Source organism: Rhinatrema bivittatum, chromosome 2, assembly GCF_901001135.1.
Source record: "Rhinatrema bivittatum chromosome 2, aRhiBiv1.1, whole genome shotgun sequence".
NCBI lineage: Eukaryota > Metazoa > Chordata > Amphibia > Gymnophiona > Rhinatrematidae > Rhinatrema > Rhinatrema bivittatum.
This window is the reverse complement of record NC_042616.1, coordinates 36,932,399-36,959,084: the sequence shown is the minus strand read 5'-3', so window position 1 is coordinate 36,959,084 and position 26,686 is coordinate 36,932,399. Positions and strand designations below refer to the sequence as shown.

Below are 26,686 nucleotides of genomic sequence, written 5' to 3'. Positions count from 1 at the left end.
CGTAGCCATTAAAATCTGGGGTTGGCGCGCAAGGCTGCCCAAAATCAGCAGCCTGCGCGCGCTGAGCTGCACAGCCTGCCTTCGTTCCCTCCGAGGCCGCTTCAAAATCGGAGCGGCCTTGGAGGGAACTTTCCTTCCATTCCCCCGGCCCTATCTAAACCCCCCCTACCTCTTGTTGTACAAGTTACGCCTGCCCCAAGCAGGTGTAACTTGCGCGCGATTCCCAGGCCCGGAGCCGTTTCGGAGGCCTCGGCCACGCCCCTGGGCCGGAACCACAGCCCCAAATGATGCGCGCCGATTCACTGCCCCCCGGAACCCCCCCCCCCCCCCCCCCCCAGGAAAGCCCTGGGACTTGTGCACGCCGCCGAGCCTACTCAACCTAGGCTCGGCACGCGCAGGGGGTATTTGGGCCAGGTTTTCGGGGGGTACGCGCGTATGCCTTTGAAAATCTGCCCCCTGTTCTGTGCTTCTAGGATGGTATTTTTTAACAATGTCCATGCTTGTTGCACACTTTTTACTTTTGTAGCTGTACCTTTCAGTTTTTTTTATATTTTTCTTATTTTATCAAAGTTTCCTTTTTGAAAGTTTAGCGCTGGAGCCATGGATTTACATACTGTCCCCCTTCCAGTCATTAATTCAAATTTGATCATATTATGATCACTACTGCCAAGCTGCCCCACCACGATTACCTCTCTCACCAAATCCTGCATTCCACTGAGAATTAGATCTAAAATTGCTCCTTCTCTCATCGGCTCCTGCACCAATTGTTCCATAAAACTTTTATTTCTTTTATTCCATCCAGGAACTTTCTCTCTAGTATGCCCTGAATCTTCACTTACTCGGTCAATATTGGGGTAATAGAAATCTGCCATTATTACTGCACTACCAGTTTGGTTAGCTTCTCTAATTTCTCTTAACATTTCACTGTCTATCTCACCATCTTGACCAGGTGGACGGTAGTATACCCCTATCACTATAGTCTTCCCCAACACACAAGGGATTTCTACCCATAAAGATTCAATTGTACATTTAGTCTCATGCAGGATCTTTATCCTGCTGGACTCTATGCCATGCTGGACATAAAGCGCCACCCTGCCACCAAGATGCTCCTTTCTATCATTATGATATAATTTGTACCCCGGTATAGCACTGTCCCAGTGGTTGTCCTCCTTCCACCATGTCTCTGAGATGCCAATTAAATCTTTGTCATCATTCACTGCTATACATTCTCTAATTCTCCCATCTTACTTCTTAGACTTCTGGCATTAGCATACAAACATTTTAAAGTTAGTTTTTTGTTTTGTATTTACATTCTGTTTTTCAGTTGACAGGGATAAACTGGAATCTTTTAGCTCAGGTGAGTTTTTAATTATAGGTACTTGGACTACTTTTCTTATTACAACCTCTCTTTTGGGATGCCCTAACTCTAAACACTGTGCAATGATGCAGACTTGTCAAATAAACACTGCGCGGTTTTGATGCACATGAAGTATTTATCGTCGCATGTGTTGCAAAAAATCAAGGAATTGATTGGCAGACTCGAATCAAGACCTATTGCAACTATACATCGACATAAGCACAGGTCTCCAATCCACCCTACAGACCCTTTCCAGGAGATACTATCTCAACCCCCCTGGGTCTCGTCTCTCAACCCTGTTCAAGTTTGTTCTCCATCAGCTTCGTCATCGGAGAACCGCTCAGTGTGTTCTGGCTTATCCTCCCACTCACACCTGCAATGCGTCATACTTCAGGAAGTGCTCTCGCCCAGATTTAGACCTCCTGATCCAGGAGCTGGGATCCTGCAAGCCACAACCACCCACAGAAATTTTATCTGCAAAGGTACATCCTCGAGGAAGACATTCCTATTCCCCTCAAGAGGTGCAACACCATTCAAAATCTGCCACAAATCCACAGGCCATTCAATCACAACAGGCCATGAACCAAATCTCCTCCTTCATAAAAAATCTTTTTTCAACATTACACCCACAGTTTTCTCCTCCTCATCTTCTGCGTCCAGTGGGAGATGCAGATCCATCAACCACTCCTCCCTCTCATGGGGAGCAACCATCACCGGCTTCAGAGGAACAACCTGATATAGCTCAGCATTCACCTCTACTTGTTGCATGTCCCAGCCGCGCTGGTGCCACAGTCAGACCTGCTCACCTCGGGTCCTCGACCGCAGCTCCTGGTCCGTCCTCCCTTGCCATGGCTGCCAGTTCCCAGCGTACAACACGTGTCCCGTGCACCTCCGGCCTCCTCCACCAACCACGCCTTGTAGCGGAGCTCCCGCAGGGGCTCTGCGTCCTCTGTGTCCTCCGCCCCATCCCTAGGCGCGCGCACGACCGGCACTCCCTCCCTTAAAGGGCCCAGGGCGGGAACCTCGGCTAGAGCGCCTCCTGATGACGTCACCTGAGCCTGATATAAAGGCCGGGCTCAATCTCTGCTTCCTTGCCTTGGCAATTGGGTCATCACCTCAGGGTGAGCTAGTATGCCATTCCTCATTCCTGCGTTCCTCGCCTGTTCCTCCGTTCCTCCCCTGTTCCTGTGTTTCTTCATCTACCCAGGTTGTACCTCCTCTGACTGATTTTCGGTACTGACCTTGGCTTGCCTGACCACGCTTGACCTGACTTCTGGAACCGACCTCTGCTTTGCCTGACCACGCTTGACCTGACTTCTGGAACCGACTTCTGCTTTGCCTGACTACGCTCAGACGGATACCCTGGTTTTGACCCTTGCGCTCCACTTGAACAATCTGTTCGCTCCTCCCTTGACCGCCAGGTCCACCTGCTTTGACACACCTTGCGACCTTCCATGTGCTAGACCAGTAGGCACTGCCTATCCTGCCTGGAGGACCTTCTGTTCCTGGACTGTTCCTGTGGTCTCCGGTACTCCTTGTTTTGGTCTAGCTAGCCTGTTCCTTGAGAGCCGCACACCTCTCAGCTACCTCTTCGGGAGACCCCTCAAGGCCCACCTAAGCCCAGGCATCCAAGGGCTCAGCCCAGGGAGAACCCGGGCCGTTATTGGTGAAGTTCCAGCTAGCCTCTGACTCCTTGTGTGCTCCGCCTCCTGGTGGCAGGCGCTCCCTGGGTTTGCTCAGGGGGCCGAACCAATCCTGCGCCAGGCCAGGAGTCCACCTCCAGCGCAACACTAGTCAGCCACCAAGACTCTCCACCGGACTGTTCCCCGTTCAGTTAAATGGGAATTGTATCTGACTCACCGGAGAAGCCTCAAGACCATTCCTCTCCTCTTGAGGATCTCACCTGTTGAAAATTTGTGGAAAAACTAGGTAACGTTATGAAGTGGAGGTTCATAACATTTCTGACCCTCGAGAGGAAGTATTTGGCATACTAAAAGTTCTAGATGTACCGGCTGAACCAAAGGCTTTACCATCACATTAGCTACTGGATTCAGTTTTGTCCAAGATATGGGAGTCCCCTCACTTAATTCTTCCAGTTTTTGGAAGTTAGATTTAAAATTTAGACTACAAAAATCGGCCACATATGGAGTCATTCAACTTCCTCACCAATCAGTTGTCGTTGAGGTGGCAATGAAACGTGCAAAGAAGTCTAGACTACATGCGTCTAGTCCTCCTTTGAAGGAGCATAAAATTATAGGTGAGTATGCCAAGAAAACTTTCCAGCGTGCCATGTTGACATCAGGAATACAGCAGCACCAGTTTTATATGGTTTAGTATCTGTATGAAACCTTACAGTTACTGAAACCATTTCTATGTTCTGAATCAGGCCAGCCAATTACACCTCAGCCTTTCTATAACACGCAGGAAGGTCTATGCCACCTACTCAGGACGGTATATGAATCCTTCGAGATATCTTCTTGAACCTCGGCAACTTCTATAGCTGCTCGTCAGAGAGCCTGGCTCTGCTCTAGTTCAATCAGGGAAGATGTGCATGACAAACAAGCCAATCTCCCCTGCTTGGGTGATAACATTTTCCGTGAAAAACATAATGATACAGTGGCCCGATTGAAAGAGTAGAACGTGGCAGTTCAGTCTGTTTCAGACTCCCAGTCGACATCAAGACGCTTCTTTCAGCAATATAGGAAGCCATACTATAACCAGCAGAAACAATACAAATATTTTCCGCCCTACAGACCACAACAGCTTCAATTCTTCCAGTAGCCATGTTCTCAAATTGAGCCGGCTCCCACTAGAGAACGTCCAAGGGACAGGAAACAACAAAAACCCTCTCAGTCATTTCTTCAGAAACCTCCATCATCTTTTTGAGGAACACCAAGCAATATCCTCACCTACCAGTAGGGGGAAAGATAACAGCTTTTGCCTTGCAGTAGAACCACATCACTTCAGATCAACGGGTTCTTTGAATTGTCCGCAAGGGTTATCATCTGAATTTCCTCTCCCAATCTGCTCTTCCACGTCATGCAACCCATTTGAGTGATTCTTCTCAGTCACCTCTTCTGGACAGGATATCCATGCTCTGCTCCAGCAAAGGGCTATTTAATTGGTGCCCAAGCACCAGATAAACACAGGATACTACTCCCAATACTTCCTCATTCCCAAACGCTCAGGGGGTCTCTGTACAATTCTGGATTTACACTCCCTAAACAAATATCTTTGGAAGGAGAAATTCAAGATAACTTCCCTCAAACTGGTACTCCAATTCATTCAGGAGAATGATTGGAAGTGTTCATTGGTCCTCAAAAATGCCTACACCCATATTACAATACAACCCTCCTGCTGGCGGTTCCTGTGCTTCCAAGTAAATTACAGACACTACCAATACAGGGTTCTTACCAACGTTTTTACCAGTTGTCCGACTGTGGCTGTAGCTCACCTCAGATGTCAAGAGATCCACCTCTTTTCCTTAACTGGACGATTGGCTGATAGTTCCCCCCCAACCAAATGTTCCTGCATCAGCATCTAGAATCTACAATCTCCTGCCTGGACTCTCTGGGATTCCTCATCAACTACAAGAAGTTGGTACTCAAACCAACTCAGATTCTACAATTCATTGGGGCCAGAATAGACTCGGTCCAGTCTCTGGCCTTCCTTCCCTAGGAGAGAATCAAGCGACTTCATAAATTTTGCACAGAATTACTCCTCAGCTCAAAGATTGCTGCCCGCCAAGTCCTGGTATTATTAGGTCACATGGTGGCATCGCAATGGACCCAGTATCTCTAACCAATGTCCACCAAAGTAACCATATCAGATTCCATGAAGAAAGACATTATTGTTGGTTAAATCCGGAAGTCTTAACTGCCAGATCACCTCTTTGAAATCCAGCCCACACCCTAGACCTCACCATGGACGCTTTCACTCAAGGTTGGGGAGCGCATCTGCCCTATTACAAGACTCTGGGTTAGTGATCAAAAGATGAACTAGCTTACCAAATAAATCTCCTGGAACTCAGAGCCATGAGATATGCCTTAATGGCTTTTTACACATCTGCTACAAGGTCATGCCCTTATGATTCTTATGGCCAATCAGGTTGCCATGTTTTACGTGAACAAGCAGGTCGGTTCAGGATCTTGGATTCTCTGCAGGGAAGCAATATGGCTCTGGAAGTGGGCCCTTAACTCAATAACCTTGAGGGTCACATACTTCCCGGGGATAGCAAATACGTTAGCAGACTATCTTAGCAGAGTGTTCCATCCCCACGAATGATCGCTCAACCCAACCTTAGCAGACCAAATCTTTCTATAGTGGGGTCGACCTTGGATAGATCTTTTTGCTACAGAACGAAACTGGAAAGTTCCTCAGTTATGCTCTGTTGTACACCCAAGCTGTCTCAGGACTCAGGACGCCTTCCTAATGTTGCGGTCAAGAGGTTTCCTTTATGCGTTTCCTCCAATTCCTCTCATCTCAACAACAGTTCAGAAAATGATTCAGAACAAGGCTCGCATGATACTCAGTAGTTCAAAATCTTTAACCTAGAGAAGAGAATATCCGCAAGAGTACTGTTGGTGAAATCCAAATAGCATGGCTAATTCATCCTGCTATTTACGGAAAACACCGTTTATGGTAAGCAAACTTGCTACTTTCATGTGACTCATACTGTGGAACTTCCAGTTTTTCCTGAGATGGACTCCGTTGTACCTCATGCAAGGGAGCTTAAGCTCTTGGATGTGTGGAAAGCTTTGTTGAGGTATCTCAAAGTAACTAATGACTCTAGGAGGTCGGATCACCTCCTTTTTTGCCTCTGGTACAAACTTAGATTGTAGGCCCCCTGGGGATAGGAAAATACCTACAGTACCTAAATGAAATCCGCTTTGAAGTGCTGAAATAAGTGTGAAAAGCAGAATATAAAAAAATAAATAAAATCTAAGGCCACTATTGCGTGGTGGCTCAAGGAGGCTATTGGTTTGACGTACATAGCTAAGAGTCGTCCGGTTCTTGAGGTTTTGCAAGCCCACTCAATGCGGCCTTGTGGGTAGAGGCTCAGCAGGTTTCTCCACAAAAAATTTGCAGGGCAGTGACATGGAAGTTGTACATTTTTGCAAGGCACTATCGTTTGGATGTGGGGGATCCGGTGTCCCAGTCTTTTGGCAAGAGTGTTTTGCAAACGGGACTCTCCAGGTCAAACCCTAATTAGGGAGCTTTGGTACATCCCAGGAGTTTGGACTGATCTGGGTACGTACAGGGAAAGGAAAATCGGTTCTTACCTGTTAATTTTCATTACTGTAATACCACAGATCAGTCCAGAGCCCACCCAATCTGTGGAGGTGGAGAGTTGTCCGCTCATTCTATTTTCTTGGTATGGAATACAGACTTGTTTGTTAAAAAAAAACAAACAAAAAAACATTTGAGAATTCATTGAGTTTTCTTATGTTTTGGTATACAGTTTTTAAGCTTGGATATAGGTAAATACTGAGGGACTGCAGGTGGCACTCGGGATTATGTAGCAGCGTCAATAAAATGTTCTCTGTCTCCATCTGCTCGCAGGGATGCAAAACCCAGGAGTCTGGACTGATCTGTGGTGCTACAGAAATGAAAACTAGCAGGTAAGAACCAATTTTCCCATCCCTCACATCCATCCTTCACACCACATACACAACTCACAGGTCAGCATTCATGTAATCCCACTTCCTATGAGAAATAAGGGGAATGGAACAGCTCCCCTATGAGGAAAGACTAAAGAGGTTAGGACTTTTCAGCTTGGAGAAGAGACGGCTGAGGGGGGATATGATAGAGGTGTTTAAAATCATTAGAGGTCTAGAACGGGTAGATGTGAATTGGTTATTTACTCTTTCGGATAATAGAAAGACTAGGGGGCACTCCATGAATTTAGCATGTGGCACATTTAAAACTAATAGGAGAAAGTTCTTTTTTACTCCACGCACAATTAAACTCTGGAATTTGTTGCCAGAGGATGTGGTTAGTGCAATTAGTGTAGCTGTGTTTAAAAAAGGATTGGATAAGTTCTTGGAGGAGAAGTCCATTACCTGCTATTAAGTTCACTTAGAGAATAGCCACTGCCATTAGCAATGATAACATGGAATAGACTTAGGTTTTGGGTACTTGCCAGGTTCTTATGGCCTAAATTGGAAACAGGATGCTGGGCTTGATGGACCCTTGGTCTGACCCAGTTTGGCATGTTCTTATGCTCACAAATTATTCGAGTTTGAGCTATGTTACCTGAGTTCCTTTGTTTAGTATTTTGCTGGCATATTAGATAGCAGGATCCCTCTCTATAAGTTTTAGCATGTGTGAGGATGTCTCTAGTAGCCAGCTGAGTGATGCTTCCATCAGTAAAGCTTTTGCAATGCAAATAAAATGGTGTGTCCTCAGTTATACACTGCATGGTCAGGTTCTTGATATAATAGGACAAGGACACAAATATATATTAGGATCCCTGCAGATCTTCTCATTTTTCTCTCTCTCTGAGGCTCATTTGCCTAGGTCCATTTCCAGGAGGCATTGGAAATTTAGTAGACTAAGATCGTAAGAAATGCCTTGCTGCATCAGACTAAAGGTCCATGGAGCCCAGCATCCTGCCTCTGACTGTGGCCAATCCGGGTCATTAGGAAGTACAAGGCAGATTCCAAAAAGTAGATCCAATTCCTTGTTGCCCACTCCCAGGAATAAGATACAGAACTGCTGGAATTCATACAATAACAGAATTGCATAAGCAATGACAGATCTCTGATTCTTTATGGCTTGCACATGCTGCATGTCTGAAATGGTCCTAGCAAGGGGCCAGGGATGTGTGGAATAGGAACGGACCTTTAGGCCGCTGCACCCTCTGATTCTGGGCATGTTCCCTCTCCTCTTTCCCTCCCCCCCCACCCCGACCATCTTACAAAACAGCTAACACTTGTGATAAACAGGTGTTTTGTCCTTATCTGTATATCAGCCTCAGTTTCCCAACACTCTGTCTCTTGATGTGCAGTGATCCGTCTTTGATTCTTCAGAACATGCAAGTGTTACTTTTTTTTCCTGAAAGGAGCTAAATTGGCATTTTTCAGAGGTTTAGGATATCCCACCGAATGGCTGCAAACTTCCTAACAAAGGAAATGGCATTTGGCCTGCATGCTGACAACCCAGGGTCAGCTGCTCTTATTGTGCAATACTTCCTTGAGAGCCATGGCTTGGCCCTAGGTCTCCCTAGGTCAAGTAGAGTTGCTGATCCGTATTGTAGGATACGGACACCCAGTGCTGTGACACCATAATTGCACAAACGTTCAGTGCAATTCAAGTGTATGGGGGGGGGGGGGGGGCGGCGGCGGCAGAAAAAAGTAAGGTTTAGAAGGTCATAAATGCAAGAAAATCAAACATTTCCCATATCCTCCTCTTGCCTAAAGCCCCTCTGAGGCCTCAGGGCATATCGAGTCCCGACGACTCAGGCCTCGCGTGAACTCATTGCCACTGCTGGGTAGGGGTGAGGATCTCCCTTTGTTGTTGATTTACTTTCCCCACAGAGTTCTCAGGCTGGTGCCCGTTGATGCTGAGGAAGGTGAGAATGGGAATAGTGAAGGTCAGATGAAAGCATCAGCCATGGAAGCTCGGTCCCTGAAAGCAGTAGCTGAGACTGTGGCTGGTTCTACACCTCGGAGACCGTTTTTTTTAGAATCTCTCACACGAGGGCTTAAGCCAGTGATTCATAATAAAACTGAATAGTTAATCTTGAGCTCAAGATACACCATCAACTTTTCCATCTGCGTTAGCTCCTTTCAGGGTCTCCCCAAACGGGAAGAGGACCTAGAGAGCTCCTTGTGCACCAGTGGTTTCCCCTTGTGCAGCAACATGAGCAGAAGATGGAGAGGCATAGCTGGTGGAGATCCAGTAAAGCAGGTCCTTACTGGGCTTGGAGACTTGGAGGTGATCTCTACTTGGCTGTTGCTCTCTGGTCTGTGGCCATGCTTCAGGGTCCGGGTTGGTGCCAAGGCCCGGGAAGAGGCAACAAATGAGAACTGAGGCTTGCTCAGATAAAGTAGGACCAGCAGCTGTTGCTCCATCTCCTCTCTCACTGAAACATTTTTGTTCTGTGTTGTCTGTCTTTTCTTGTGTCACTGTGTGTTTTCTTCTCTCTCTCTCTTTCTTCCTCTCTTTCTCTGGCCTAAGTTCAAGATCCATTCACACTTAAATATTCTTCCCATTTTTTTGACATCTGTTATTGAAACTATGAATATTCAAGCCAAGATGAGCTTAAACTTTACCTCTATCATCTCCTTTTTTTGGTGATGAGATTATTTCTACTGTAACAGGAGCATGGTCTGAGACGTCAGTAAAAAATATCTCTCATTCCACTTCATCCAGTCAGACCAGTCCAGATGAATGGTTAAAGTAGGACCAGCAGCTGTTGCTCTACCTCCTCTCTCACTGAAACATTCTTGTTCTCTGTGTTGTCTGTCTTTTCTTGTGTCACTGTGTGTTTTCTTCTCTCTCTCTCTTTCTTCCTCTCTTTCTCTGGCCTAAGTTCAAGATCCATTCACACTTAAATATTCTTCCCATTTTTTGTCAGCTGTTATTGAAACTATGAATATTCAAGCCAAGATGAGCTTAAACTTTACCTCTATCATCTCCTTTCTTGGTGATGAGATTATTTCTTTTTTATCATTTAAAGTTTTTATTGAAACTTTCACAGTAACAGAATCACAATGCAACTGGAATAATAAAGGTATGTATCAAAACAATGAAAGCAATGTATACAGCTCTACAAGCTTAAAGGTATACCCAAGCCTAACACATGATACCAAAACCCGCACTGTGTTACAGAACAGAAAACCTACATTTTCCCCCCCTCCCTTTCCCCCCCACCCCCCATCTCCATACGTACAGCCAGAATGAGAATTGGGTCAGGTGTGTGAAAACTAGTAACGACCACCACAGCCTCCTCAAAGGATATGGAATCACCCTATACTTGAAGTTGTGTATGGTAACAGGAAGGATCATTAGCTTGGGTGATTTTCCATCTTATATACGGTTGCCATATCGTTTCAAATTTAAATGTACATTTGTGCTTAAAGGCTGTTATCTTAGACAATAAATAAATCTTTTCCACTTTCTGTTGTATGAGTGCTTTTGTGGGTACCCTGGGGTCCTTCCAAGACCGTGCAATCTCCAGACGGGTGGCTAACAGAACATAATGAGCCAGCTTATTAAAATCCTCTGGCAAACCCACAAACTTTCGCCCAAGCAACGCCTGCGCCGGACCAATATCGGATAAGTCAGGGAGCATATCCTGCAGCCAGAGGTGAATTGTCTGCCATAATGCCTGTAAAATAGGGCAATCCCACCACATATGAAGAAATGTTCCCACCTTCCCACATACCCGCCAGCATTGGTCAGAAACCCGGGGCATGAATTTATGTAACCGCTGCGGGTACATATACCATCGATACAGGACCTTGTAAGAATTCTCTATCATAGATGCAGCAATGTAGCCTTTCCCGAGACCTTGAAAAATGGTCTTCCACACCGGGATAGAAATATCCATCCCAAGATCCCTTTCCCAAGCAAGTTGAAAATTTGCTTTTTCCCCCCCAGACGGAGCTAACAAATGATAGATTCCCGATAAAATCTGACTGGAGTTGTCAGCTTTCTTACACAGTTGTTCAAAAGAGGAAGGGCCAGACATCAGGTGTACCCCAATCTGAGTAGTTCTAGCAAAATGAGCGAGTTGCATATAGGGGAAACAAGCTGAATCGGACAAATGGTACTGACGCTGTAAATCAGCAAAGGGCCGTAGCCCTTTCGGTCCCCATACATGGTCCCACACCAAAATGCCCCGCTGTCTCCAGAGCTGAAAGGCTGGATTATCTTGTCCCGGTCTAAAATCTTTATGAGCATAAAGACTGGTAAGTGTATGATATGCCCGCTGCCCTATAAGCCGATCCCCATGCTGCGACCATAAGGATAAAATATCCACAACAGAGGGCGATAACACATTCCCCGGCTCCACCAGCCAAGTCCTCCTTGGTTGCCAGAGAAGACTCCGCAACGGGATATCTCCGTAGAGTTCCTGATTGATATTTATCCATTGTTTAGGATGTTTCCCTCTATGCCAATCTACCAGTTTTTTAAATTGAGCGGCCCAATAATAACGGGAAAGGTCTGGGACATTAAGCCCTCCCAGCATTTTGGATTGAAAAAGTACTCTCCGAGCCACTCTAGGCCTCCGCCCCGCCCATATGAAGTTCATACATTTCCGCTGCCAAAGTTGGAGTTGGCATGCAGGAACCTTTATAGGGAGCGTTTGAAAAAGATATAACAATCTTGGCAATATAGACATTTTAAATACCGCCATCCGCCCTAGCCAAGAGATATGATATCTGCTCCACTCTTCCATCTCCATGACCAATTTTTTCCATAAGGAAACATAATTGAGCGTGAACAAATCCTGGGACGTACTGAGTTGTACCCCCAAATACTTAATATGCGACGAAGCCCACCTGAAAGGAAAACGTCCCCTCAAATGAGGACAGATTGGTCAGAGAGATTAACATTCAAGATCTCTGATTTCTCCCAATTGACTCGGAAACCAGAAACTCTGCTGAAAGCGTCCATCTCTGAAATGAGACTGGTAAGTGAGGTGTCGGGTCTGGTTAGAGTAAGTAAAATGTCATCTGCATAAAGGGAAATTTTTGACGTGATCCTACCCAAGGTTAACCCCCTTATAGCCTCCTGCTCCCGGATTTTGATCGCAAATGGTTCTAAAAACAAGGCAAAGAGCAGAGGGGATAGAGGACAACCCTGTCTTGTACCCCGCCCCACCGTAAAAGTTGGCGAATAGCCACCATTAATCTTTAGGCAGGCTTGGGGATGATTATATAATTGTCGTACCCATTGTAAAAAAGGGGCTCCAAATCCCATGCTCTCCAAAGTAAGAAAAAGATATGGCCAGTGAACCATATCGAATGCCTTTTCGGCATCTATTGACAAGGCTATGGTTGGAATTTGGTATTGTTTCGCAAACCAGATGCTATCAAATATCTTATGGACATTATCCGCAGTCGTCCGCCCAGGAATAAAACCAGATTGGTCGGCGTGCACCATCTGTGGAATGAAACAATTTAATCTAGTAGCCAATATTTTCGCCAGGATCTTTACATCAATATTTAGAAGAGATATAGGCCTATAGGAACCACAAAGAGAGGGGTCCCTGCCAGGCTTCAATAATATGGTAATCCCAGCCGTATTAGCCTGGGAGGACAATGCAGATCCCATACGCAAGGAATTAAAAAACTTAAGAAGGATAGGCGCTAAAGCTGTGGCAAACTGTTTGTAAAATCTGGGGGTGTATCCATCCAAGCCAGGGGATTTACCCATCTTAAGAGTTTTTATGGCTTCTGTCACTTCCAACAAAGTAATATCTTTATCCAAAAACTGCCGTTGCGTTGCTGTTAATGCTGGCAACGGGATATCCGAGAGATAACGACCTATCTCCTCATCGGAAATATTAGGATCTACATTGTAGAGGAGAGCATAAAATTGATGGAATCTATGCCTAATCGAAGTATTGTCCGTCAGCATCGTACCATCGGCACTTTTGATTTTAGAAATAGTGGCTTGAGCTTGCTTACGTTTTAACATTTGGGCAAGATACTTCCCCGCTTTATTCCCGCCCTCAAAGAATCGCTGTTGTGCCATGGTGAGCTGATGAGCAATCTTCGCAGAATCTGTTTGCACTATTTTACCTTTAGCCTCCTGTATAGCCTGAAACGTCATGAAATTATTAGGATCACTCATATGAGAGAGTTCTAAACCTTTAAGGGACAGTAGGAGTGCTTGTCGATCCTTCTCCGCCTGTTTTTTAACATATACAGCTCGGGAAATAAAGGAGCCTCGTAGGACACACTTTAAACAATCCCACAATATCCCTGGATCCATCCCCTCAGTATCATTAATGTTAAGATAGTCACGTATTTCCTTGGCGATCTGTCGTTGAAAACTCAGTATCTTCCAGCAGAGAATTATTAAGGCGCCAGAAGCGTTGTCCAGTATCGTAATTCTGAATTTGTAGGGTAAACCATATTGGCGAGTGGTCGGACCAGACTATCGGTTCAATATCCACTGCTTGCACCATATTTATGCGCATCTTATCCAGCAAGAACATATCTAGACGAGAATAGCTGCTGTGAGGATGCGAATAAAAGGAATAACAGCGGGACTTGGGGTATCGAGAGCGCCATATGTCTATCCCCGCAATCAGGGATTGAATATTTTTTAAAGCTTTCCGAACCAGAGAGGAATCAGAACTATGCCCCGTCGAATTATCTAATGCGGGGTTAAGGGTGGTAGTAAAATCTCCTCCCAGGACCACACTCCCCTCTGCCTTGTCAGCAATGACAATATATAACTGCGCATAAAAGGCCTCCTTTTGAGAGGTTGGACCATAGATAGATACAAGGGAGTAGATTTCCGTCCCCAATCTGATATTAAGCAAGAGATATCGCCCTTGAGGATCGGAATGGGAATTCAATAATGCATAATGTAAATCCTTATTAATAAGTATCCCCACTCCCGCATATTTAGCGTCTTTGGTCGCAGCTGCCCAATATTGATGTGGATATTGAACATTATTTAAGAGTGCCTCATATCGCTTCCTAAGGTGCGTTTCCTGTAAATAGATCACGTCTGCCTTCAAGCGTCCCATTTCTTGGAACAGGAGCCTACGTTTTCGCCCGGAGTTTAGGCCCTTGACATTAAGGGACACAAATTTAATAGTAGCCATTTAAATTTCAAGGTCCTACCGTCTATGGAGCTGTACAAACAAGTCCAACATATCGGGTCTACGACCCAGGACAAAAGATGGCCCAACCAAGATACCCAACCTGATCCGGCTACATCAGGAAATGAGACACCCCGGTAGGCATGTGCTTCCTCACACCAAAAGGACCCCCTTGGAGAGCCTGCAGTATGCATATGGAGAAAACTTATCCCCCCCCCCCCCCCCCCCCCCCCCTTGAACCTCCTGGGAAGGATAATATCGTTCCCAGCATCTACTGGAGGAAAGTCCCATCCTGAAACCAGAACAAAGCCTCCCATCCCCACAGCTGCAGTAAACTGGTCGCAGCTGAATATCATAACAGTAAAAGAAATCCGAGAAAAAATTTGAAACCCAAACACACATGTAACCGCTTCCCAGATACTCAAAACAGCGGAATACCATTCAATTGTCCCCACATCCAAACTAGATATGGGCAAACCTGTGAAGAAAATTAGAGAAACATCACAAAAGTCAAGTGGGACTGCCTTCCTTGGCACCCTCACTAGGATTTCTTCTCAGTCGTCTGCCCCCTTTAGGAACTCGCTGCCATCTGGGCATCTCCGGACGTCGACCTTTAGGGGCGTTGGAGTCCTGAACTGGAACCTCTATCGTCAGGCCTGCCTCCTTTACAGCCTGAACAGCATCATCGAAGGAATGGGCCTTGAAGGATTTCCCCTCCGATTGAAACCAAATACCGAAGGGAAAGAGCCAACGATAACGCACTTTTGCCGCCGTTAATGCCATGGTAATTGGTTTAAATGCCAGGCGCTTCCGTAGTGTGGTGGCAGCTAGATCCGCATACACTGCGATGTCATGCTCTTCCCATTTCCAATAGCGTTGTTTCCTTGCAGCAGCAGCAATCTTATCTTTATAGAGAAAAGAATGAAAACAGACCACTATGTCTCTGGGAGTATTGCCAACCCGAGGTCCCAGTGATCTATGTGCTCTCTCGATCTGGGCATGATGATCAGACTCACCAGCACCAGGCAGTGGATCCCCCAGAATCACAGCACATATTTTCTGAATCACGGTTACACAATCCTTATATGCTTCACTTTCTGGGACCCCCTTGAAACGCAAATTACAGCGTCGATTCCTGTTTTCAATGTCCTCAAGCTTATCAGAAAACTCCGTCTGATGAGCCTGTAAAGCAGAGAGTTCCTTCTGTTGAACAGTCCAGCGTGCTTCATGGTCATCCAAACGCGTGTCTGCCTCAGCTATCTGGCGTGCCATGGAGGCATGTTCCTCCCTCATTTCTTGGAGCGTGTTAGCAAGTTCTGTTTTAAAAGATTTGATATCCTTTCGAATTTCAATAAACCATGAGCGCATTTCAGCGCGAATCGAGGACTCGGCCGCCGTTCCCTGTTCCGCACATACAGACTCACTCACATCCTCCAGTTCGGAGTCCGCCGCCATTTTGTGTGCGTCTGCCTCTGAATCTTCTCCTAGCTTATTATAGGAGAATTTTTGAAAGTCGAACGTTGGTTTTTTCCCCGTCATAGTCCACAAAGGTTCCGCTGGCTAGTGTGATGGGTTTCAGTGCAAAACGCCGCTATTTTCGCAACTTAGCCACTGAAAAAGCTCCGGTGGATGGGGAGCCCCGCGCTCAGGCGTCCAGCATGGGAAGTGACGTCACTTCCTCCAATGAGATTATTTCTACTGTAACAGGAGCATGGTCTGAGACGTCAGTAAAACATATCTCTCATTCCACTTCATCCAGTCAGACCAGTCCAGATGAATGGTTAAAGTAGGACCAGCAGCTGTTGCTCTACCTCCTCTCTCACTGAAACATTCTTGTTCTCTGTGTTATCTGTCTTTTCTTGTGTCACTATGTGTTTTCTTTTAAACTAGAACAAAGGGGAAAGCCGACAGTCGCTCAGCAGCGCATGGTTCGGAGAGAGGTATCTTCAAAGGATATTAATGATGCATTAGAATTAGGGTATCCCGACAGTGAGGTTCCAATAATTAGAAAAGTAGTCCAAGTGCCTGTAACTAAAAACTCACCTGAGCTAAAAAATTCTAACTTATCCCTATCAATTAAAAAGCAGAATGAAAATACAAACAAAAAACAAACTTTGAAATGTTTGTATGCTAATGCCAGAAGTCTAAGAAGTAAGATGGGAGAATTAGAATGTATAGCAGTGAATGATGACATAGACTTAATTGGCATCTCAAAGACATGGTAGAAAGAGGATAACCAATGGGACAGTGCTCTACCGGGGTACAAATTATATCGCAATGACAGAGAGGAGCACTTGGGAGGAGGTGTGGGCACTTTATGTCCGGGATGGCATAGAGTCCAACAGGATAAACATCCTGCATGAGACTAAATACAAAATTGAATCTTTATGGGTAGAAATCCCTTGTGTGTCGGGGAAGACTATAGTGATAGGGGTATACTACCGTCCACCTGGTCAAGATGCTGAGACAGACAGTGAAATGCTAAGAGAAATTAGGGAAGCTAACCAAATTGGTAATGCAGTAATAATGGGAGACTTCAATTACCCCAATATTGACTGGGTAAATGTATCATTGGGACATGCTAGAGAGATAACGTTCCTGGATGGAATAAATGATAGCTTTATGGAGCAATTGGTTCAGGAACCGACGAGAGAGGGAGCAATTTTAGATCTAATTCTCAGTGGAGCACAGGACTTGGTGAGAGAGGTAACGGTGGTGGGGCCGCTTGGCAATAGTGAGCATAATATGATCAAATTTGATTTAATGACTGGAAGAGGAACAGTGTGCAAATCCAAGGCTCTCGTGCTAAACTTTCAAAAGGGAAACTTTAATAAAATGAGAAAAATTGTTAGAAAAAAACTGAAAGGAGCAGCTACAAAAGTAAAAAATGTCCAAGAGGCATGGTCATTGTTAAAAAAAAAAAAAAAAAAAAAAAATACCATTCTAGAAACAAAGTCCAGATGTATTCCACACATTAAGAAAGGTGGAAAGAAGGCAAAACGATTTCCGGCATGGTTAAAAGGGGAGGTGAAAAAAGCTATTTTAGCCAAAAGATCTTCATTCAAAAATTGGAAGAAGGATCCAACAGAAGAAAATAGGATAAACCATAAATATTGGCAAGTTAAATGTAAGACATTGATAAAACAGGCTAAGAGAGAATTTGAAAAGAACTTGGCTGTAGAGGCAAAAACTCACAGTACAAACTTTTTAAAATATATCCGAAGCAGAAAGCCTGTGAGGGAGTCAGATGGACTGTTAGATGATCGAGGGGTTAAAAGGGCACTTAGAGAAGATAAGGCCATCGCGGAAAGATTAAATGATTTCTTTGCTTCGGTGTTTACTGAAGAGGATGTTGGGGAGGTACCCGTAATGGAGAAGGTTTTCATGGGTAATGATTCAGATGGACTGAATCAAATCACGGTGAACCTAGAAGATGTGGTAGGCCTGATTGACAAACTGAAGAGTAGTAAATCACCTGGACCGGATGGTATACACCCCAGAGTTCTGAAGGAACTAAAAAATGAAATTTCAGACCTATTAGTAAAAATTTGTAACCTATCATTAAAATCATCCATTGTACCTGAAGACTGGAGGATAGCAAATGTAACCCCAATATTTAAAAAGGGCTCCAGGGGCGATCCGGGAAACTACAGACCAGTTAGCCTGACTTCGATGCCAGGAAAAATAGTGGAAAGTGTTCTAAACATCAAAATCACAGAACATATAGAAAGACATGGTTTAATGGAACAAAGTCAGCATGGCTTTACCCAAGGCAAGTTTTGCCTCACAAATCTGCTTCACTTTTTTTCTATTTTCAATGTCCTCAAGTTTATCAGACAGCTCCGTCTGTTGTATTTGTAAGGCAGTAAGTTCCTTTTGTTGAGTAGTCCAGCGCTCGTCATGGTCATCCAGGCGCATGTCAGCCTCCGCTATCTGGCGTGCCATGGTGGCATGTTCTTCTCTCATCTCTTGTAATGTATTAGCAATTTCAGCCTTAAACGATTTTATATCTTTGCGGATCTCAATAAACCATGAACGCATTTCTGCTCATATCGGGAGCTCATCTGTCGGTCCGCGCTCTGCACAGTCATGATCTCCTAACTCCCCCATTTCAGAGTCCGTCGCCATCTTGTGTGTCTCGGCCTCCGAATCGTCTCCGAGTTTAATATAGGAGAATTTTTTGAAATCAAAGGTATTTTTCTTCGCGGTCATGATCCGCTAGTGATCCGAAATCGAAAGTGCTACGTTTCAGACAAGAACGGCACGATTTTCGCAAATTTGCCTCTGTAAAAGCTCCGGTGGATGAGGAGCCCCGCTCTTAAGCGTCCAGCATGGGAAGTGACGTCACTTCCTCCAGCCTGCTTCACTTTTTTGAAGGGGGTTAATAAACATGTGGATCAAGGTGAACCGGTAGATATAGTATACTTGGATTTTCAGAAGGTGTTTGACAAAGTTCCTCATGAGAGGCTTCTAGGAAAAGTAAAAACTCATGGGATAGGTGACAATGTCCTTTCGTGGATTGCAAACTGGCTAAAAGACAGGAAACAGAGAGTAGGATTAAGTGGACAATTTTCTCAGTGGAAGGGAGTGGACAGTGGAGTGCCTCAGGGATCTGCCTTGGGACCCTTATTTTTCAATATATTTATAAATGATCTGGAAAGAAATACGACGAGTGAGATAATCAAATTTGCAGATGACACAAAATTGTTCAGAGTAGTTAAATCACAAGCAGATTGTGATAAATTGCAGGAAGACCTTGTGAGACTGGAAAATTGGGCATCCAAATGGCAGATGAAATTTAATATGGATAAGTGCAAGGTGATGCATTAGGGAAAAATAACCCATGCTATAATTACACAATGTTGGGTTCCATATTAGGTGCTACATCCCAAGAAAGAGATTTAGGTGTCATAGTGGATAACACATTGAAATCGTCGGTTCAGTGTGCTGCGGCAGTCAAAAAAGCAAACAGAATGTTGGGAATGGTGAATAAAACGGAAAATGTCATAATGCCTCTATCGCTCCATGGTGAGACCGCACCTTGAATACTGTACAATTCTGGTCGCTGCATCTCAAAAAAGATATAATTGCGATGGAGAAGGTACAGAGAAGGGCTACCAAAATGATAAGGAGAATGGAACAGCTCCCCTATGAGGAAAGACTAAAGAAGTTAGGACTTTTCAGCTTGGAGAAGAGACGACTGAGGGGTCATATGATAGAGATGTTTAAAATCATGAGAGGTCTAGAACGGGTAGATGTGAATCGGTTATTTACTCTTTCGGATAGTAGAAAGACTAGGGGGCACTCCATGAAGTTAGCATGGGGCACATTTAAAACTAATCGGAGAAAGTTCTTTTTTACTCAACACACAATTAAACTCTGGAATTTGTTGCCAGAGGATGTGGTTAGTGCAGTTAGTATAGCTGTGTTTAAAAAAGGATTGGATAAGTTCTTGGAGGAGAAGTCCATTACCTGCTATTACGTTCACTTAGAGAATAGCCACCTCCATTAGCAATGGTAACATGGAATAGACTTAGTTTTTGGGTACTTGCCAGGTTCTTATGGCCTGGATTGGCCACTGTTGGAAACAGGATGCTGGGCTTGATGGACCCTTGGTCTGACCCAGTGTGGCATTTTCTTATGTTCTTATGTTATGCCCACCGACCAGAAGATAGAGACAGAGATTAACTGGTTTGCAGGATGCTCGAGCTACCAACTGTCTCCAACAGTTGGTAGCTCGAGCATCTTGTGCTGTGGATTAAGGGCTGGATAGGAGAAATTTTAGAGAGCAGTTCTTGAGGTGAAACATAGCTCGGGAGCAGGTTAAATTACTTCTTTAGGCAATTTGAGGTGAAAGCCAAGTGCTCCCATCCTTGGTTTATAGTTTATAGTCTATTTTATTTTTATATACCGTTACATCCGTCGTTAAAACATCACAACGGTGTACATTAACATAAACAATTACAAACAATTAGCATTATAACAAATACATCAATTGATTATAATTAATTTCCTAAAAACTCAAAAATATCTTAATATCCTAAAACCTCAAAGGTAATAAAAACTTAAAACTTAACTACTATACTATCATGGATCAATTGAAACTAAATAGTATACTAAAATAAAATGTAACTATAAAATAAACCTAAGAATAAAACAATGGTAAAATAATAAATCTTAAAACATTATTAAATCATAGGTGTAATAATAACATAAGGTTGAGCAGGGCCTGGGGCTAGGGGGCTTCCAGTTCATCCTGAGGACTAGTTAGTGTGCCTTCCCCCCCCCCCCCCCCCCCACACACACACACTTTCTGCTGGTATTTTTTGTGGCATCTCTTATGCTGGGACACTGGGTCAGTGCTGGATCAGAGGGAAGAGTGCCCCTAACACCATGCTGGGACACTGGGTCAGTGCTGGATCAGAGGGAAGAGTGCCCCTAACACAATGCTGGGACACTGGGTCAGTGCTGGATCAGAGGGAAGAGTGCCCCTAACACCATGCTGGGACACTGGGTCAGTGCTGGATCAGAGGGAAGAGTGCCCCTAACACCATGCTGGGACACTGGGTCAGTACTGGATCAGGGGGAAGAGTGCCCCTAACCCCATGCTGGGACACTGGGTCAGTGCTGGCTCAGAGGGAAGAGTGCCCCTAACACCATGCTGGGACACTGGGTCATTACTGAAATGTTGCAGAGGAGATGCAGCTGCTATAACTCTCTTGTTCCCTTTAAGGCAGGATTTCCTCCAGGGCTGCAAGCAGGACTGGTATTCAGGGTAAACAAGCTATACACATTTATTTATGCTTCAAATTTGTTTTCTCACCTTATGCCCTTAGCACTCTAGGCAATTGTTACAATAAAATAAAATTAGCTCTGTTTTCAGACAGTATATATAAATCTATTTGAATATTTATTGGGACTATCCTGAAAACCAGACCTGTTTACAGCCCTGGAATTGTTACTCTGAGACCCTGCCCATTCTGGGAAAACCATGACCATTGTCACTATGAGTCTCCCTTACGTCAAGCAACATCTTTCTTTTCGTTTCTTATCCAGAGATCGATGAGTCCAGGAGAAGATACGAGGAGAGTCATCCTGAGGAACCCACTAAACATCTGGAAGTGACTAAAACTGTGTCAGAGAGAGAGGGGGGGGGACACCTTCCCATGTTGTGACTGGAAAAAAAGCTACAGGACTCCATTTAAAACAGAGGAGGGGCTGAAAAACCCAGCAGGAGATTGCACTGAGAATGTGACTCCCTATGAACAAAGTACCAACGATATCTTTCATACTGTGGAGCAGCAGAGAAATCAGTCGATAGGAGAACAATATATATGTAATGAATGTGGAGAATGCTACATGGATCAGAGAACTTTAAATTCACACCATACAGGAGAAACACCACATATAAATTGTGCGAAAAACTTCAACAAGAAAGTGCCTCTGACGATACACCAGAAATTGTACACTAACCATGATGTACTAGTTCCCTTTACAGAACGAGAGAAAAGTTTCCTTGACAGATCAGATCTAATAATATATGAGAGAGCTCACACAGGAGAGAGACACTGTCCATGCAATGGCTGTGAGAAAAGCTTCAGTCGGAAGGGAAATCTTATAATACACCAGAAAGAACATGCAGGAGAAAGAGCCTTTGCATGCACTGAATGTGGGGAGAGTTTCCTTCTGATGGAAAACCTAATAATTCATCAAAGAACTCACACAGGCGAAAAGCCTTATCCGTGCAATCAGTGTGGGAAAAGCTTCAGTCAGAAGGGAACGCTCACTCAGCACCTGAGAATTCACACTGGAGAGAGGCCCTATCCATGCACTGACTGTGAGAAAAGCTTCAGTCAGAAGGGAGCGCTTAATCAACACTTGAGAATTCACACTGGAGAAAGGCCCTTTCCATGCACTTACTGCGAGAAACGCTTTATCAAGAGGAGAGATCTTCTGATACACAAGAGAATCCATACGGGGGAGAGACCCTTTCCATGCAATGAATGTGGAAAAAGCTTCAGAGAGAAGGGAGCGCTTACAAAACATATGAGAATTCATACTGCAGAGAGACCATTTTCATGCAGTGAATGTGGAAAAAGCTTCAGTCTGAAGGAAGGTCTCATAAGACACAAGAAAACACATACAGGAGAAAGGCCCTTTCCATGTACTGAATGTGAGAAGAACTTCGTTCAGAAGAAAAATCTAATAATTCATCAGAGAACCCACACAGGAGAGAGGCCATTTCCTTGCTCTGACTGTGGAAAAAGTTTTATTAAAAAAGAATATCTTCGAGTGCACCAGAGAATCCATACAGGAGAGAAACCCTTCTCATGCAAGGAATGTAGGAAAAGTTTCAGTCAGAAAAGTGATCTTATTCAGCACCTACGAATACACACTGGGGAAAAACCTTTTCCATGCAATGAATGTGGGAAAAGCTTTAGGGAGAAGGGAAGTCTTACAAAACACTTGAGAATTCACACTGGAGAGAGACCCTATACATGTGCTGAATGTGGGAAAAGCTTCAGTCAGAAGGGAAACCTTCTGATACACCAGAGAACCCATAAAGGAGAGAGGCCCTTTGCATGCACTCACTGTGAAAAATGCTTTATGAAGATGAGAGATCTTCTGATACACCAGAGAACCCACACAGGGGAGAGGCCATTTCAATGCATGGAATGTGGAAAAAGCTTCAGTCAGAAGGGAGCTCTTATATACCACCTGAGAATTCACACTGGAGAAAGACCCTATTCATGTACTGAATGTGGGAAAAGATTTATTCAGAAAGGGAATCTTTTGATACACCAGAGAAGTCATAAAGGAGACATGTTGCCTGTACATATTACACCCTTTGAACTCCAGAAGGAAGCTTTATTTGGCACAATGCAAGTATTAAGAAGAGCATTAGCAGTGAGTTTGAGAGACTGAGTTCATACCCTGGCTTACGACTGAGTTTCACTCCTGTCATGGTATGCACAAAACTTACCCATTTGGAGACATTACCTTTTCCTTATAAGGTTTATGGGAAAAGTTTCAGTCTGAAGGGAGCTTTTATAAATCACTTAAAACTGCATACTGCACAGAGAATAGGGAAGCAAAATGGCTTCTCCGGCATACAAGAGAGCATGGATAAGGCAAACATCAAAATTATGGCATGACTTGAAATAACAACAAAAGAGCTGGAAACCAAATTAAAAGAACCATAAACTAGAAGAGCCCTGCTTCTGATGAAGCATTCAACTTTTGGCTCAATCAGATAACATCTCTCCACCAAGACCTGAGAAACTGCAAAACTCAATTAATCAAACAACCAGAACTGACACCATGATAGCTAGCGACAGGAAGAACAATTCTTCTTCCTAAAGTAGACCCAAGTATGATCCCCAGAAATTACTGACCAATAATTTGACTGCCCACCATCAGCAAGCTGTTCACTACGGTAGATGCACATAGAGTATATGATTATAAAGACATTAATAACATCATGGTGACAGGACAGTAGGGCTACTGAAGAGAAGCATATGGAACTAAAGACCAATTGATTCTGAATAAAGCCTTTATGGCCAACTGTAAAGATGAAATCTCAGTATAGTATGGATTTACTAAAACAAAAAAAAAAGCTTTTGAGAGCATTCCCACTCTTGGATAATAAATTGCCTTGAAATATACAGAATGAACTTTGGATTGATCAAGTACATCAAGTTTACCATGAAATTGTGGCAGGCCATACGCCATCTGAATTATGAAGACGGACAATATATCATTAATAGCAGCAAGATCTAGTGAGGAATGTTTTAGGGAGCTTCCCCTGTCCACACTCCTGTTTTGTCTAGCACTAAATACATTGAGTGCTCTTATTAACTACTTGGGCTGTGAATTTAGTCTTAATCCTAAAAACACTAATGATCCACTGATAATATTGCACCTATTATTATTTGTAGGTGATTTGAAGCTTTACAGCTCCTGTGATCATCACTTAGTGCAGCAACTCTGAGAAGGAAAGAGCTTATTCGATGAGGACAGAATGATAAATGTACTAAGGTAGCCTTTATTAAAGGAAAATTAAGCAAAATTGAAAACATCCTTCTGACCTAAGATTGTATGGTAAAAGAAATTAAGCAGGAAGCTGTATACAAATATGTAAGAGCAAAAGAAGGTGCAAACATACAGAACAAGTTACTGAGAGAAAATATTGGCAAAGAATATCACAGGAGACTGAGGTATTTATTGACAAGCCCTTTAAGATACAAATTATCAGTTAACTTGTAATCACTGCAGACCCCTACAATTTAAGAATTGTAGACTGACCTCGCAAAGATCTTGAACAGTTGGATGTAAAAAGTAATTTTCTTAAAAAAAAATAATAAATTGATTGAGGCCAGCAGCAACCTCCACCATTCACTTTGTTCCAATGGAGAAAAGGAGGCACGTTCAGAAAGCTTCCAGGTCGGGAAAATTAATACTGGAAGAAAGAAGAAGAAGAAAACTCCTTCCATGCTCAACAAGTCATCTCCTTGAATCAGCGTATGCTGAGATTGTACCTTCCATGAGCTTGAAGCAGGATGGATCTTACAGAAAGAGATAACTCTTATTGGGCTGCTGTTATAGGCCTCCAAGCATACCTGATAGCACCAACAGATCCAGATACTCAAAGGGCTGAAGTGTGAAAGGGAACCGTCACCATCTGCATCCATCCTTCAACGTGGACGGTTGCGCGGATGAGAAGGAATGCGCGATAATCTACCGGCAACACTTGAGGAAAGAGGCAATAGCATTTGTAAATCAAGAAAAAAAACTCTTTCAAAAGTTGGACCCGCAAATAAGGAAAACAAATGACTAACATACAAATACAGTGAGAAATAGTTTCTTATGCAATCACAAATAGATCAAAATCTAATCCAGGAATTAAGTAGAGGAGAGCTTAAACCTAAAGATGAGAGATTGGTAATTGCAGCACAGTAGAGTGAAGATGATTCATAGCCTGCATAAAAAAAAATACAGTAAAATATATATACATGCAGGTTCTGTAAAACAGAACTGGAAATGATTGCACATTTCCTTGCTGGGTGTGACTTACTAATCTCAGAAGGCAGTAAATAGGAAAGCATAATAAGGTAGTATGGCTGATCCCCCGGAGATTATGTAAATATAATAGCTTTCAAATTAGATGATGGAGGAAAGCCGACAGTAACGCAGAAGCACATGGTTTGGAATGATGTATCTTTGAAGGATATTAAAAAAAAACCCCAGGGATGTTAAGGCATCTCAATAGAGAAGTTGTAGTAAATGCTAAAGTAGCCTAGGTGCCTTTTAAATAAATAGCGGAAGCTCCCAAATTACCCCTGTCAACTGATAATCAAGTTGTTACTATAAACCAAAATCGTCCCTTGAAATGTCTGCATACAAATGCTAGAAGTCTAAAAAATAAGATGGGAGGGTTAGAATATATAGCACTAAATGAAGAAAGATATATAACTGGCATCTTAGAAGCCTGGTAGAAGGAGGATAACTAATGGGGCACTGTGATACCAGGGTACAAATCATATCACAATGATAGGATGGATCAAATTAGTGGAGAGGTGGCGCTATATGATAGAGCAGTGGTTCTCAACCTTTTTTCTCTTGGGGCACACCTGACAGATAATGCCTGCGGGCATGACACACTGAACACTTGACCATCATGGAGCTAAATGTGAACATATACTCTGCATCCACAGGATCCCCCCCCCCCCCACCCAGCTCCTCACCCCCATCCCCACACTATAGATGCAGAGCAGAACTAGGATATTTCAAATACAACTCGCTGTATAAAAGAGATGTTCTGATTCTGGTGCTATCTCAGTAACAGAAACACAAACTCCTTTACTACCAGGCACACTGTAAAATACAAAACCTGAAAAACAAACACTCAGCACCTGTGTAGGAAACCTTCCATACCACTGCAACACTAATTCCAAGAACTCAAACAGCAATAGCCCTTCCTATGAAAAGGCAGCAGTGCAGCACCAATGCATGTCCTACTGAGAATGAGAAAACACAACAAAGAAGATTGATACAAATCCCTACCTACTGGTAAAATACCTCACCTCAGTCACACATGCAGATCTGACCTTCACCAAATACAAAATAAAAGACCACAAATTACAAATGTGGAGACAAAGACTTGAATGGAAACCTCAAAAAGCCCCTGTGCATGCAGTGCAAAACTGGAGGGCTAGAAACAGAAATACATTTCCTCCTACACTAAAGAGGACATATTATGACTCTTGCACCTCGTCACTCCCCTTCCATGCTGCCATCATTCTTCACTTCTCTCAATTACTCATTTTCAATCATCCGCTCACACTCACATCCCTGCCCAGCATTCCTGAGCCCTCTCATCCTTTTCCCTGTGCTCCCTCTCTCCCCTGCTTGACTCTCCCTACCCCCTTCATCTCATCTCCCTGCCTACCCAGCTACCCCGACCCCATTTCCCACCCCCTTCCTGCTCAGCAGCTCTCACACTTCCTCTCCATTCCACCTTCATCTTCCCAGCATCCCCA

General features: G+C 43.9%; 1 protein-coding gene across 2 annotated transcripts in view; it reads left to right on the top strand.

Moving 5' to 3' along the window:
* Positions 1–25,918, top strand: part of LOC115083832 (gastrula zinc finger protein XlCGF57.1-like) — a 43,505-nt gene extending 17,587 nt beyond the window's left edge. Inside the window, exon 4 of one of the 2 annotated variants that reach the window (XM_029587857.1) lies at positions 21,204–25,918. In XM_029587857.1, coding sequence (XP_029443717.1) covers positions 21,507–23,072 — 1,566 coding nt within the window. In that variant the 5' untranslated portion in view covers positions 21,204–21,506 and the 3' untranslated portion in view covers positions 23,073–25,918. The remainder of the gene's footprint in view (positions 1–21,203) is intronic. The other variant, XM_029587858.1, reaches the window with a different exon arrangement.
* Positions 25,919–26,686: the final 768 nt, after the last annotated feature.